This window comes from Nicotiana tomentosiformis, chromosome 6 (genome assembly GCF_000390325.3).
Source record: "Nicotiana tomentosiformis chromosome 6, ASM39032v3, whole genome shotgun sequence".
NCBI classification, from domain to species: domain Eukaryota; kingdom Viridiplantae; phylum Streptophyta; class Magnoliopsida; order Solanales; family Solanaceae; genus Nicotiana; species Nicotiana tomentosiformis.
This window is the reverse complement of record NC_090817.1, coordinates 24,565,760-24,580,727: the sequence shown is the minus strand read 5'-3', so window position 1 is coordinate 24,580,727 and position 14,968 is coordinate 24,565,760. Positions and strand designations below refer to the sequence as shown.

The 14,968-nt window shown below is 32.7% G+C and overlaps 1 protein-coding gene across 1 annotated transcript; it reads left to right on the top strand.

The window, feature by feature from the left end:
• The first annotated feature begins 9,879 nt into the window (after positions 1-9,879).
• On the top strand, positions 9,880-12,190 carry LOC104110360 (NAC domain-containing protein JA2-like). The gene is made up of 3 exons (XM_009619829.4): positions 9,880-10,179; positions 10,608-10,876; positions 11,215-12,190. Exons 1-3 carry the CDS (start codon positions 9,999-10,001, stop codon positions 11,821-11,823), a joined length of 1,059 nt encoding a protein of 352 aa, XP_009618124.1. The 5' UTR covers positions 9,880-9,998; the 3' UTR covers positions 11,824-12,190.
• The last annotated feature ends 2,778 nt before the right edge of the window (positions 12,191-14,968 follow it).

Here is a 14,968-nt window from a genome sequence, read left to right as displayed (position 1 = left end):
TCCTTTTGTCTAATTGATTCTCAACTTCATTCAAATATTTCTTAAAGCATTCAAGTGCTTCGGATTTATGAGAAATCAATAGACATAACCAAAGTGCGTGAAATCGTCAATGAACGTAATGAAATATAAAGCACCAGACCTAGCCCTTACATTTATTGGACCAAAGATATCTGAATGGATTAATTGCAATGGAAAATTAGCTCTCTTAGCCTTTCCAAATATTTTATGTGTAATCTTTCCGGCAAGATAATTTTCACAAGTTGGCATTTTAATTTTAGAGAAAGAACCCAAATGTCCTTCCGTAGCCAATCTATTCATTCGATCTTGCCCTATGTGACCTAATCTTGCATGCCATGTAATAATATCAACATCATTATTACTAGAATAACATTTCATAACACAACGGTCAAAATAATAGTTATATGTAGAAGGATTACAATCTAACACAATAAAACCATCATAACGATGTCCAAAACCATAAACAACATTGTCTAGAGTAATTCTAAGACCATTGCGACTAAAGTTCAAATTGAAATCTAAATCTAGAATAACATATGCGGACACTAAGATTCGTCGAATCTCTGGAACATATAGGACGTCATGCAACATCAAAGATCGGCCACCATACATGTGCATTCTGCAAGTGCCTATCTTTTTGACTTCAAGCTTTGTATTATTTCCCACATATACATGTCTTGATCCAGGTGGAACTCGACGAAACTCTATAAACGATACTCTATCACGGCTCACATGGTCAGTGGCTCCTGAGTCTACAATCCGCACAGGATAAGATTCAGTTAATAAAACACTGCTAGAAATATATATAGCACTTAGAGATGCGTTTTGAAATGCTACCTTTTTTGGCTTAGTGCACTCACGAGCAAAATGCCCTGGAACTTGACAATTGCAACACTTCATCTTGCTCTTGTCTTTCTTCTTGTAGAACCATTTTCCTTTCTTGGAATTTGGCTTGTTTCTTTTCTTGGAGGATCTTTCTCCGGTCTCCTTACCCTTTCCGTCATTTTTTCAGTTTCTCTTGCGCTTGAAACTTGATCTTTTTGTACCACTTGATTCTGTCACAGGGGCATTAGGTACAGCTTTAGCAGCACCAAGCCGCTCGTCTTCAAGCTCCACATGAAGGGCAACATCAACAAAAGTTTTGATGCTATCATTGTGGGTCAAGTTAACCTTCAGATGTTCCCAATTATTAGGAAGAAACTGAATTACTGTCCGAACCTGCTGCTCATCAGAGAGAACATGGCCAACACTTTTGAGTTGGGAAATCATATTTGACATCACTCTTAGATGTTGCTTGACATTATGATCATGACGTTTTTTGTATGTGTCAAACTTGATTGTCAGCTGTCGAAGGCGAGTCACAGTTGTACCCCCATATGCCTCTCTTAAATGTGCCCACATGGCTTGAGCAGTAGGATATTGCTCACATTCGTGGATGAGATCATCAGCAACTGAATTTACAATAATTACATGTGCAGTGGAATCTTTCTTTTTTCAAATATTGTAAGTTTCCAGATCTCTCCTGTGTTGGGCAGTGTTACCCTCCCCTGGGTGACTCATAACATGGTTAATACTTTCAAGAGCATCCTGCTCTTCGAGTACATACCACATTTTACGACTCCAGATATCGTAATTTTTACCATTCAGTTTGTCACCCTTGTTCAAGTCAGCAATAAAACTTTTCGATGCCATGTCTGTTATTAGAGACAATATTACAAGTTTAACTCATCAATATATATAGCAGTCAATTTATGCATGTGATTACACACTCAAGCAAATTAATTATAATATTAATTCTACATTTAGTATAGAATCGAAAGGTCACTAAGTTTTCATTCATCGTCTGTATCTAAATATTTTAATTAATATTAAAATCACTTCTTAGTATGTACTTTATTTCAAGTCTCAATCCATTACAAAATAAAATAATAAATAATATATGTAATTGGTGAGACAAACAACATAATTTAAATTTTATTAAAATAAAATATATAATAACAATTTACATGTTTGCTAGGACATTCATGTATCAATAGAATACTAACTCTTACACATATATGCTAAAAGGTACACTAGTCCATGTAGATTTCTAGGAATCAATAATGACTTTAAATGACATCCATTAAAATAAATTAGAATATGGAAGTTACTGCAATTCACATTGGTTGTGAAGGGTTAGATATCTAATCCTCCATATAATTTCTTTAACGTTTAGGAGACAACAATTTATCGAAACTAGAAAAAAAAAAAAAAAAAAAGCAATTCAACTTTAACAGTAGTTATTGCAGTTCTTTATTACACTAGTTTTACGTCAAATCACTGTTAACACAGAATATATATTCTCAGTCGTAGTTAATAAACACATATTTAACATAGAAAATTGACTAGGAAGCAATTAATGCGGCTCGGATACCAATGAAAGCAAAAATACAGTAACAGTGGCATGAATTTGTACCTGTTAACGCAACCGAATCAAATCTCAATCGAAAAATTGCTCCTAAGTCCACTTTATTTCTTAGAAGACAAAGCAAAATTACCACGAAACTAAATGTCTTCTTGTATTGATTGGGAAGAGATGAGAAAGAAGTTTTTTATCGCACTCTTACTCTCATCTCTATTTTTTTTAAAGAAGAAGAAAACAATTGTATTTAAAAAGAGAAAGAAAATAGCAGTTACGGGAAAACTGCTCCCGCTACACTTAAATGTGTAGGAACCTCTTTGAGGAGGTTATTTCAAACCCTATCTCTTCTAAAATTCTTTCTTTTCCAAATGGGATGGGCCAACTCACATGTAGAGACCCGATATTCGGATCCAATATCCAACAATAACATACTTTGAACTCGTTTGATATGAGAGATAAGAGATAATTAATTTCGAGATTAAATTTGAGAAGAGTTTATTTTATGTTTGGTTGGGATAAAATCGTGGTATAACTAATTTCGTAATTAGTTATCCCGAGATTGTAGTATTTTTTTATCCCTATGGGAGGGTGGAATAACTAATCCCAGAATAACTAATCCTGAGATAATTAATCATGAGATAACTTCTTTCCCAACCAAACGACTCCTTAGTGTAATCTAACAAATAGGGTCCGGAGAGATCGAGTAGTATGTGCGCAGTTCAAAGCTAGGCGAACCTATGTATTGAGTAGAGGGGTTACCTGACCCTGTTAACCTCGGCAAAAATAATATATATAACGATCATATATTTTGCTTGAAACCCTTAAGATCAAAAGTCTGATGGGGCTACAGGTTGAGCAATCTGCTCATGCGCCCCGTCACCTTCAAATTTGGATTCGCTTCTGACACAGACCTCTTACCTTGTGAAGGTTAAAAGGCCGTTTCCAATAAACCCTATTTTCAATGTCGAAAAAGAAAGCCCGTAGTAAAAAAAAAAAAAAAGTCATGAAAAAATAGTAAGGAAAGTATTAGAAGGTATTAGAAAGTATTTGAAAAAATGAGCATTAACAACAAATAATAAGATAACCTAAGCACAAACTTTATAGAGCATTAACTATTGCACCAATTAATAACAAATTGTACTCCATCATCCCATTTTATATGGAGCAATACTTTTATTTTAGATGTTAAAAAGGGTTGACACAATTTTTTTTATCTGTACACTGCCAAAAGTTCAAATTCGAAGTCATTCAAATGCTTATAGAGAGAACTAATAATAAAGTTGTTTGAATCAATTCAGAAAGTTCTATTGTGAATTCAAATGCATCAAATTCGTGTGCAAAATGACCGAGTTAATTACTCGTCAAGCAAAATGTGCAACTTGTTGGAAACAGAATTGCTTTAATCTAATGTGGGTACTTTTTGTTTCTTTCAAATAATGAAAGTTTTTAATAGTATTAAATCTTCGTATCAAAGCCATCTGTATTATTATTTTTTCCTTTTTATTTGATTAATAGATAAAATGATAATGAAAAAAAGTAGCTTGACTTTATTATGTGAATAAGTATAACTAAATGCACGTGGCAAAGTGAGAAGTATATGGACATACAAAGCTCAACGTCATCAAATACGAATTATGAAAAAGCAATCGACGTGCCTAATATAAACCTACCAAATATAGCTAACTTGTCATAGTTTTAATCACGATAGCCCAATCATATGCTCTTTGATTTCATTTAATAGTGCCACGTGAACTATAGTCAAAAAGAATCTAATCAAAGACAGAATAAAATAGTCCAATCTATTAGCTTTATGCCATCCTTCCCTAATCTCGATCCAAGCCGAGTCTTTGACCTTACTTTTTTATGGGTGGCGGTGTGCCCAAATAATTGGGAGAGAAGATTATTAAAAAAACACGTTTAAAGTATTACTTCTTCAGATTCATTTTAATTAATTTTATTTTACATAATATTTAATTTTTTCAGATACTAAGGAGTTATTTTTTTTTCAAAGTTGCCCTTGAAATAAAGAATCTAAAAGTATTTGTTATATTTTTAATGGACAAATTAAGGTTAATATGATCAATTTTATTGATAAATAATGCTAAAAAATAGATTTAGGAGCGAATGTTTGGAGCGGATGTTTTCATCACTTTCACTAACTCCGACATTTAGGAGCAAATGTTTGTGCAATTCAAATTGGATATAAAAATTTTAAATTGGAATTTTAGTTTTCAGATTGAAAAAATGATAATGCAAGTTTAATTCAAATAAGCCCAGACACTATTAGAAATTCGGGAAAAACCGTCCAAAACAAATCGACCAAAGTTGATCGGTAATGGCCAATAACCGTCCAAAACGCGACCATTAATGTGTGGTCGGTATTTTGAAGGTCGGAAGGGCATACCGACCAACTTTGGTCGGTCAACTAAATTCAAAAAAAAAAATTGTCGAAAAAACCGACAAAAGTGAGCGATTTTTCCGACCAAAGTTGGTCGGTATTTTAATTATGTAATTAAAAAATGTATCATCTGGGAATCGAACCGGGGTATGTACTGTGGCAGGATACTATTATACCACTAGACCATTGGTGCATTTTTGTTTTAAGACTGCCTTTTATTTTGTTTATACTCTTTAATTATATTTTCGCACGAAAATAACAGACCAAAGTTAGTCGATTTTATTAAAAAATAAAATTACCGATCAAATTCGGTCGGTTTTTTAAAATGACTGGCCGAATTAACCGACCGATTTCTGTCGATTTTTTTAATATTAATTTAAATTTATTTTAAATGAAAAACATACCAAAGTTGATCGGTTTCTTGAAAAATAAATTTTGCGGAACTTCAAAATAGTTTTCCGCATTTTTGCGCCAAAGAAAACCGACCAAAGTTGGTCGGTTTAGTAAAAAAAAACTTAAAAAATAAAATATTTTGAAAAACCGACCAACTTTGGTCGGTTTTTTGATCAACCAGAATTGATCGGTCGACCGCGGCCGATTTTTTGATCGACCAAAATTGGTCGATCGACCGTGGTCGGTTTTTACCGAATTTCTAGTAGTGAAATTTGCTCGAACTTTTAAGTTTGGTTTTGGATTATTTACTCGGATATTTCAACTTTTCGGTTTTGAAGTTGAGCTACTTTTTGTTCCTACGAAAATGAACATCCAAATGAATTCTTCATGTACATTGCTTAATAATTTTTCATTATCACCTCAATCATCCAAATAAAGTATTCATACAAGTAATGAAACATTATCAAGGAAATGCAACACAAACATTAATAAGGCAAGTAAGAATTAACAATAATAAAAACCATGTAAACAAAATACTCTAACAATTACTTAGTATTAGTATTGAGTATATGAGCTAATGTCTAATAGATATAGTATGGACTTATTAGTATTAGGCATATTGATAATTGACTTATGACTAATGAATAACACCAAATATAAGGTAATAGATATTTTGAATTTTCGGATCTTCAAATATTCAACGTAGCAAATCTAACATCTAATTCAAAATCTACAAATAAATTCAATCCGTAATCAGAGAATCTAAACAAAAAATTTAAAAAATTCAAATTTCGATTTGAATTCCGAATTTGCCCGTATAACACCTTTACCGACCTGGGAAAAAACTGAATAAGAATATGAAATAATAGAAGCAAAATCCGAAAAGCCTAAGTGAAAAATTCACAAAAGACAAAAAAAAGAAAAAAATACACAAAAGAAATATGTCAAAAAGAAGAACCAAAGTGCCTTTTTAAAATAATGCAAACGTGTCGCCCATAGATGACATCTTTACAAGACTTTTCTTCTACACTCGCTTTCGCATCCCAATTATTAATAAAACGGTACCACCCAACTCCAAAAAACGCTAGCCCCCCTTCTCTTCTCCACGTATTTGCACGTGTCCCACACTCCATCCTCCCTCTTTGCTTACAAACTCCCAAAAAAAAAAGTTTTATAATTCAAAATACTTAAAAGAATTTGTAAAAGGTGACCTTATTTATAAGCTTTTTATTCGTGAGCCTTGTTGGCATATTTAGAGCCTTTTATTAAAGCTTTGTTGGCCAAATAAATGGCTTTGTTGTTTGAGAGGATGTGGCCAATTGTTGGTCAAACATTTCTTTCTTCTCTTCCTATATAATGAGGACTCTCTACTCATTTGGAAACACACCAACAAAACTTGAGTCTTCATTTCTTGTTTTTTCCTTTCTTCCTTTATTAAGAGTGTTTTGTATGAGAATTAGTGTTGGGAAGTACTTGTGTGAACCCTTTCTTTGGAGTGATCTTGTGAGGTTATTCCCTTAGGGTATTTGAGATTAATTAGAGTATTTACTCTAATTTTGTACTCTTTTTTGTACTCTTATTATTATAGTAAATTGCCCTTCTTCGCTTGTGGACGTAAGTCACTTTGACCGAATCACGTTAAATTTGTGTCTTCTTTATCTACTTTAATTGTCGTTGTTATCAACTTCCATTGTCTTTGTTATTGCCATTATACCGTTGTTTGGCTATATTTCGCACTACCCGGGTTCCCGATCCTAATAAGATGGTATCAGAGCCGGATAAAATCGGGTTTATTTCAGTAGCCAATATGACTCTAACAAATACCTATGTTGAGAAATTTGACCGAAGTGCAAACTTCGGAATATGGCAATTAAAGATGGAAGCTATCCTAATTCAGGATGGCTTAGAATTGGCGTTGCAAGGAAAGGAGAAGAAGCCGGATAAAATAACGGATGAGGAGTTTGCCGTCATAGACAAAAGGGTAAAAGCAGGTATCATTTTAAATCTCTCAAATGAGGTTTTATGTGAAGTTTCTATAGAAACCACAGCCAAAGGCATATGGGAAAAATTGAAAACCTTATATATGAAGAGGATGGTGGAAAATAGACTTTACCTGAAGCAGAAGCTTTATACAATTCGTATGGGTGAAGGTACCTCTATTCTCTCTCATCTTGACACCTTTGATTCCATTTTTATGGATTTGAGTAATATAGATGCTGAAATTAAAGATGAGGATCAAGCCGTGTTACTGCTTTGTTCTCTACCCCATCTTTTAAGCATATAAGAGATACTATGCTTTATGCAAAGGATAATATCTCTTATAAGGATATTAAATCTATCTTAAAATCAAAAGAACAGATAGATATTGATATTACTGAGGAAGCTAGTGGAACTCAAGCAGAAGTTGGCTTGTTTGTTAGGGGCAAATCCGACTCCATATCCAGATACAATAATTTACAGTGTCGCTATTGTCATAAGAAATGTCACAATATCTCTGAATGCTATAAACTGAAAAATAAAGAAAAGCATAAAGAAAGAAAAAATGAGCACAAAAATACTGACACCGCCGAAACTAGTGTAGCAACTGATGAGATTGAGGGAACTATATTTTTAGCAACTGAAACTAGTTTCAGATTAGACAATGAGTGAATTTTAGATTCCGATTGTTCATATCATATGTGTCTTAGCAGGGACTTATTTTCTACATATGATTCAGTTGCAGGTGGAGTTTTCCAACTGGGTAACAATGTTACTTGCAAAGGTACAATTCGGTTCAGAATGCACGATGATATTGTAAGAACTCTCACTGATGTTAGATATGTTCCTGAGTTGAAGAAAAATCTCATATCTTTGGGCACTTTAGAATCCCTATGGTGCAAATTCACTATAGGGATTTAATAAAAGTTTTTCAAGATGCTCTTGTGATCATGCAAGCACACAGATCTGGTTCGTTGTATACTTTATTGGGCTCCACTGTTATAGGCCCTACTGCAGTTTCGTTATCAGACAACTTGTCTAATTTTGATGGCATTAAATTTTGACATATGCCCGTTGGGGCTTTTGCGGAGAAGGTGAAGCAAATTTACTATATCAACAAAAATTAGGCCAATGTGGAGATTTGTAAAAGGTGGCCTTATTTTTAGGCTTTTTATTTGTGAGCCTTGTTGGTACATTTGGAGCCTTTTATTTAAGGTCTTGTTGGCCAAATAAATGGCCTTGTATTTTGAGAGGATGTGGCCAATTGTTGGCCAAGCATTTATTTCTTCTCTTCCTATATAATGAGGACTCTCTACTCATTTGGAAACACACCAACAAGACTTGAGTCTTCATTTCTTGTTTCTTCCTTTCTTCCTTTATTAAGAGTATTTTTTATGAGAGTTAGTGTTGGGAAGCACTTGTGTGAACCCTTTCTTTGGAGTGATCTTGTGAGGTTATTCCCTTAGGGCATTTGGGCTTAATTAGAGTATTTACTCTAATTTTGTACTCTCTTTTATACTCTTATTGTTATAGTAAATTGCCCCTCTCCGCTTGTGAACGTAGGTCACTTTGACCGAACCACGTTAAATTTGTGTCTTCTTTATCTACTTTAATTGTCGTTGTTATCAACTTTCATTGTCTTTGTTTGGCTATATTTCGCACTACCCGGATTCCCTATCCTAACAGAATTTGAGAAAGTTTGCAATAAAAGAAAAAAAAGTCCATAATATATAAAATTTCAAATCAAAATTAGAGTATCTTTTGCAGCATTAAAGATTGTGATAGTATGGATAAAATCTTTGCAATGAGAAATATATCTCGAAGAAATATTATGAGTTCACCTAAATTGAGGAGTGTATCTAGCTTTATGGTACTGGGTTCATATGATCCTAATGCTTTTAATGCGGAGCATAATTTACATATTAAAATTCATTAAAATTATAATGAATAGTAGATATGAACTTAAAATTTTAAAAATATAATGAGTTTAATGCTAAAAGACTTAGAGATTAAATCCATAGAGTTTAAATTCTGAATTCGTCTCTGCCTAAACTCATAGTTTCGAGTCAAATTCTCTTTATCTACGTGAAAACTCAGTAAATATGTATAAATAACAAATTTTAAACACATTAAATTAGATGAAATATAATAAAATTTTGAATCTAAACTCAAAAATTTTAAATCTTGAATTCGCTTAATCTTAACCAAAAGTTTGGGGTTAAGCTCTAGGAAGGAAAAATTTCAAAAAGAAAAGGATTCTCCTATGAATGACTCACACGTAAATTCAGATTAATTAGACTTTATGATAGTTATCAAATATTGGACATCGGATGGAAAAAAAATCGTTCACCTTTTTCTCCTATTTATCCTCTTCCAAACAGTGGGTACTGTTTATAATCTCAGGTGAAAACTGCAGACAAAAAAGCGAAGATTCAATCTTCTAGAAATTACGTGAGAGAGTGCCACGTTGTAGGGGACCTTAAGGGTATTTTTTTAAAACTCTTTTGCTTGGGTTCATGCATTTGCTCCAAGTCTTTACTGCTTAGATAAGGTCGGCTGCTAAATGCCTAACTTTCTCTACGTGTCACATTTTGGAACTGTCAAGACTTTATTGGGGTCCTTAGAAAAGGACAACCGTACTTATCTCTATTCTACTTTCGTCCGTATATAAATCCCCCACATTTCCCATTTCTCAAAAGAAAAAGAAGTTTAGAGAATTAGTTTTATTATTCTCACCATTTTAATAATTTCCTCTGTTATTCTCTGAGCTTCTTAATTTCTTTTACTAAAAAAATAATCTAAATTTTGAAGATGGGTGTCCAAGAAAAAGACCCTCTTTTGCAATTAAGTTTGCCACCAGGGTTTCGTTTTTATCCTACTGATGAAGAGCTTTTAGTTCAATATTTATGCAAGAAAGTTGCAGGCCATGACTTCTCTATGCAAATCATTGGAGATATTGATTTGTACAAATTCGACCCTTGGGTTCTTCCAAGTAAGTTCCCAATTTATACAATTACTCCCTCTGTTACAACGATCATGTTTTAAAATCGGTGCACAAGCCAGTAGGGTCTGGGAAGAGCCGCACCTTATTAGATAATCTACCCTAATACAAGTATTAATGATTATTTTTCAGGATTAGTGGCTGATTCTACGGTTTGAACTCGTGATCATACGGATAGTATAACTTTACTATTTCAATGAACATGTTTAATTGATTAAAATGAAATTTAAGAAAAGAAGGATAGATTCTTAAAAAAATTATGATCTTAAATATATCATAATATTCGTGTGTTTATAAAATCACTATCATTAAGGAATGAAATCTAAAATGAGAAGTTAGACAGACTAGAAACTCAATTTATTCTTTTTTTAGTATTACTCGATTGTTGTTAATTGATGATTTCTTATTAAATTGTACAGGTAAGGCACTTTTTGGTGAAAAAGAATGGTATTTTTTTAGTCCAAGAGATAGGAAGTATCCAAATGGATCTCGACCAAATAGAGTTGCTGGTACTGGTTATTGGAAAGCAACGGGAACTGATAAGGTCATAACATCACAAGGAAGAAAAGTTGGAATTAAGAAAGCACTTGTGTTTTATGTGGGTAAAGCACCAAAAGGAACCAAAACCAATTGGATTATGCATGAATATAGACTCTTTGAACCTTCAAGGAAAAATGGAAGTTCAAAGGTAAATACACGTATCCCTTTTTTTCCTTTTTGTTTTTGAAAAATAAAAAGAAATTTGTGTCTTTAGACCTTTGAATATTGATTTGTGCACTTAAACAAGTTAATTACTCATGTAATATAGTTCTAAGAGTAGTATAAAAATAGCACAATTTCCCTATAAAGGGGTAGAAGATTATATGTATTTAATTAATTGAAGGTTCAATGTGCTTATTCAAATATTGCAAGGGTCAAAATTAGAATTTACAAATAATTGGAGGACCAAAAGTGCAACTATATATCCTTTTTTGGTCAAATATCTTTAGGCATTTGTTAATGAGTTTTTTGTTATGTATATTTCAGCTAGATGAATGGGTCCTCTGTCGAATTTATAAGAAGAATTCAAGTGGACAAAAGCCTTATATGTCCGGTTTGAACAGCAAAGAATACAGCCATGGTTCTTCAACTTCATCGTCGTCCCATTTCGATGATATGCTCGAATCGTTACCTGAGATGGATCACAAGTTTTCTAACTTGCCGAGATTGAATTCCCTTAAGAATTTCCAACAAGGTGAAAAGTTGAATCTTGAACGCCTGGATTCCGCCAACTTTGATTGGGCAATCCTTGCGGGGCTCAAACCAATGCCAGAATTGAGCCCCGCAAATCAAGCTCCAGGCGTTCAAGCTCCTCAAGGGCATGTTAACAACCACATACACAACCATAACAACAACAACTATATGAATTTTCTAAATGATGGGTATGTCCAGCCTACGAATTTTCGAGGTAACACCAAGGTAGAAAGAATTAATCTGGATGAAGAAGTTGAAAGCAGAATCAGAAATCAAGGGGTTGATAAATCAGGATACTTCCAACAGAATATAAATGGATTTTCTCAAACCTATACGAATACTGTCGACCAGTTTGGAATTCAGTGTCCTAACCAGACATTAAATCTGGGGTTCAGGCAGTAGATACTGAAAAGTAAAAAGCTTGTAATTTGTCATAGCAAAAGATTTGGAAAAGTCTGGCATATATGTCAGAAGATATGGAATTCTTAGTGCTGTTTACTGATCAGTTGTGACACTGAATTCTAAGAAGAGGAAGAAGAACCTTGGAGGCAGAGTATTCATTCTTTTTGGGGGCAATAACAAAGACAAATTGACCTTGGTTCTGTTTTTGTGACTTCACATATTCAATACTGTACACACCAAAAATATATAGGGGATGTACATTCTTATAGGAATTGGGCTCATAGTTTGTACGATACATTTCCAGATGTAGTTGTATTCTGTACTTCTTTCATTTCTATAGCCAGTCAATACATTGAAGTTACTTTTAGGCGTTGTTTGTCCAATGCTCATGTCTTAGGATAATAACAAACAAAGCAATGATAAATAGAACTCAATATAATAAAAAGAAGGAAAATGCTCAAAATTTGTTTATGTACTGTTTGAAATTGTTCAGTTTCGCTTCCGCTGTACTATTAAGCATTTGAGCTTATTAAACCGTTTCCTATTTCCCCTAGGTGCTTCATCTGTTCCAATTTTCGAATTAAAGAGGTGTAAATTTACTTCTCAATTTTTTACTATAATTTATTAATAACTTCATACCAGAGCGTTTTAGGGGTTCAGATAAAAACAAATTGTCTCCTCACACCGAGTAACATTTACCAACAGAGGACAAACTAGCTCAATTTCAAATATTACCGAGGCAAATTGGCCTTTTCCCTCATAAAAAACTTTAACTCTATAAAATGTTTCGCGTGATTATTGATGGTTGTACGAGACAATGTTTTGCATGATTAGTGATGTCTGTACAGTGGGCTCTCTCAATGCCAGTCTTATTTGTTCTCATATATGTTATACACCTATAAAATTATTTGGCTTTAAATTTTTTTTTTTGCCATTATAGATAAAACTTATCCAAATATCAATTATTTTTTCTTTTCTAATCTTACATATAAACGATAAAAAAATTATTTAAATCTAAAATCTCAAAAAATATGCATATTTCACTAGTTAAATATGGAAGAAAGCTAATATATTATTAATAAATTCATAACTAAATGTGTAAAGATTTAAACTCTAAGGCACAAATTTAAAGTTACTTACAAAATAAATTCTTTCAAGATTAATGGAAGAACTTTGTAATTGTAGCTTGTTTCATAGATTTCATTCTCTTACTAGCGATATAACGCTTGAATTGACGAAGATTTTATCCAAATTTTCAGCAAAAAGGTATCCAATAGTTTTTACTTGAAGACAATCTAAGAACTTAACAATTAAATCTTCTATCTAAGTATTTTTTGGCACTTGTCCAATGGAAGATTCCTTATGCAAAATAGAAAGTCTGTGCAATAGAAAGATTGTGTGCATATTTTTAGAATTATTATAAGCAACCTTAAAGATTCTATATGGGAGGGATGATTTTACAAATAGCGTTCTGCTATAAATATGGTTGTTGTTCTTATAGGTAATTTTTTTTTATAGAGATATAAAATATAACTTTAAAAATTGGTTCTGAGAAAAACGTGATTTTTATAGTGAATTGTTGTTATAGAGATGTTTCACTTTACGAGAAAATGTTTTGGTAATTAAAAGCTACAATTAACTCCTGTGTTATTTTATTTCATATAGTTTGAGAGGATTCGAAATTTGAAATATTTTTGTTGCTTATATACAATGTAGAAAAATTATTGTATTTATTGAAACATAATGCTACGCCTGGTGCGCCAATGATGGAGCCCCAATGCATGCAACTTTATCTTTAGACTTGTTTGGTTGGAATTTGGCGCTGAGATGTCCTCAATGTTTTTTTTGATTTCCTGATAAACATTTTAATATTATTCACTAGAAAGATCTAAGGAAGATGTGCCGCGAATATAAACAAGTGGGATGCGAATAGTCTTTTTCATTTTCTATTTTAGGAGGTAGGAAAAAATTTAGCGGCTCATATTTCAAATAAAGATAGCCACTAGATCTGTTTTTTGGGAGCTGTCTTTCACTTCAAACTTGAAAGTTGAAAGGTACCAATGTTAGTATAGTAAACCAGTATGATTGAAACCTATTGTCAACTTTTTTTTGTCTTCCCCTTGTCTTTTCAAATGCGCAACTTGATTTTAAGGGATTGCATTTCTATGGTTGCTCCCTTTTGATAAATACAGTGGTACTCAGCGACATTGTAAAAAACAAAACAAGAAAAAGCTTATAAGGAAAAGAACATCTTCTTTTTGCTTGCTTGTTATTTTCTTCCTTTGATAATTTCTTTAATTTGTTGGTATTGTTTGAGATAATGCTTTGATGCAAACGAGCCTCCAAAAATTTAAGCTGCGTTAAGCTTTCCAAAATTATAATAGTGAAGAAAAAAAGTAGTCAAGATATTTGAGTTGTTAGAATATACTATTGGGTATAGGGTGTTGATTGGTTTTTTGGCCATCAGTTAATACTACACCTAAACCCTAATTAATTGCCTATAAATGTGCTAGGATGTTCAAAAAAAACTTTTTTCATTGAGAAAGAAACGGCTAGGGTTTTGGAGTAAAAAAAAGATACTTTAGTATTTAGAGAAAATTTCATATGTACTCAAGTCGTGGTCGCGACGCATCCGCAAGGAGTAATCTGTCCTAAACTTAATTATATAAATATATATATATTTTGGTAAGCAAAGATTTTATTTATATTAAAATACTTCACTAGTCTTAAAGACATTTTTATAATTTGTGTTTTTCATTTTCAGTCGGATGTCCCCGAAGGAATTCTTTTTATCATTGTTACCTAGCTAAAGGCAGAATAAATTTGAAAATAAATTTCTTCTTCTTTCTTCTCCCTCAGTTTTCTTCGGATTTGAAAACAAATCCCCATTTAGTTGCTCAACAAATCCTCAGCATCAAATTTGAAAACAAAGCATCAGATTGCTCAACAAATTAGCTATTATTAACCCTTTTTTCACCTCATTCAGTTCAACTTATTTGACAATTTTTTATTATTGTAAAGGATAGAGCGTCGTAAAATATTTGACACCCTATCATATTCATGCAATTTCAGGACTTAAATTTGTTTAACTTGTATTTGATGTATCCTTATGTATACGGTCGGGATCGAGTTCGCCTACGACATG

What these genes read in the sequence shown, in the direction of transcription:
- LOC104110360 (XM_009619829.4), top strand. Translation starts at nt 9,999, where the DNA reads ATGGGTGTCCAAGAAAAAGACCCTCTTTTGCAATTAAGTTTGCCACCA. An exon ending in CGACCCTTGGGTTCTTCCAA is followed by an intron (nt 10,180 to 10,607) that starts GTAAGTTCCCAA and finishes TAAATTGTACAG; the next exon opens with GTAAGGCACTTTTTGGTGAA. An exon ending in GGAAAAATGGAAGTTCAAAG is followed by an intron (nt 10,877 to 11,214) that starts GTAAATACACGT and finishes TGTATATTTCAG; the next exon opens with CTAGATGAATGGGTCCTCTG.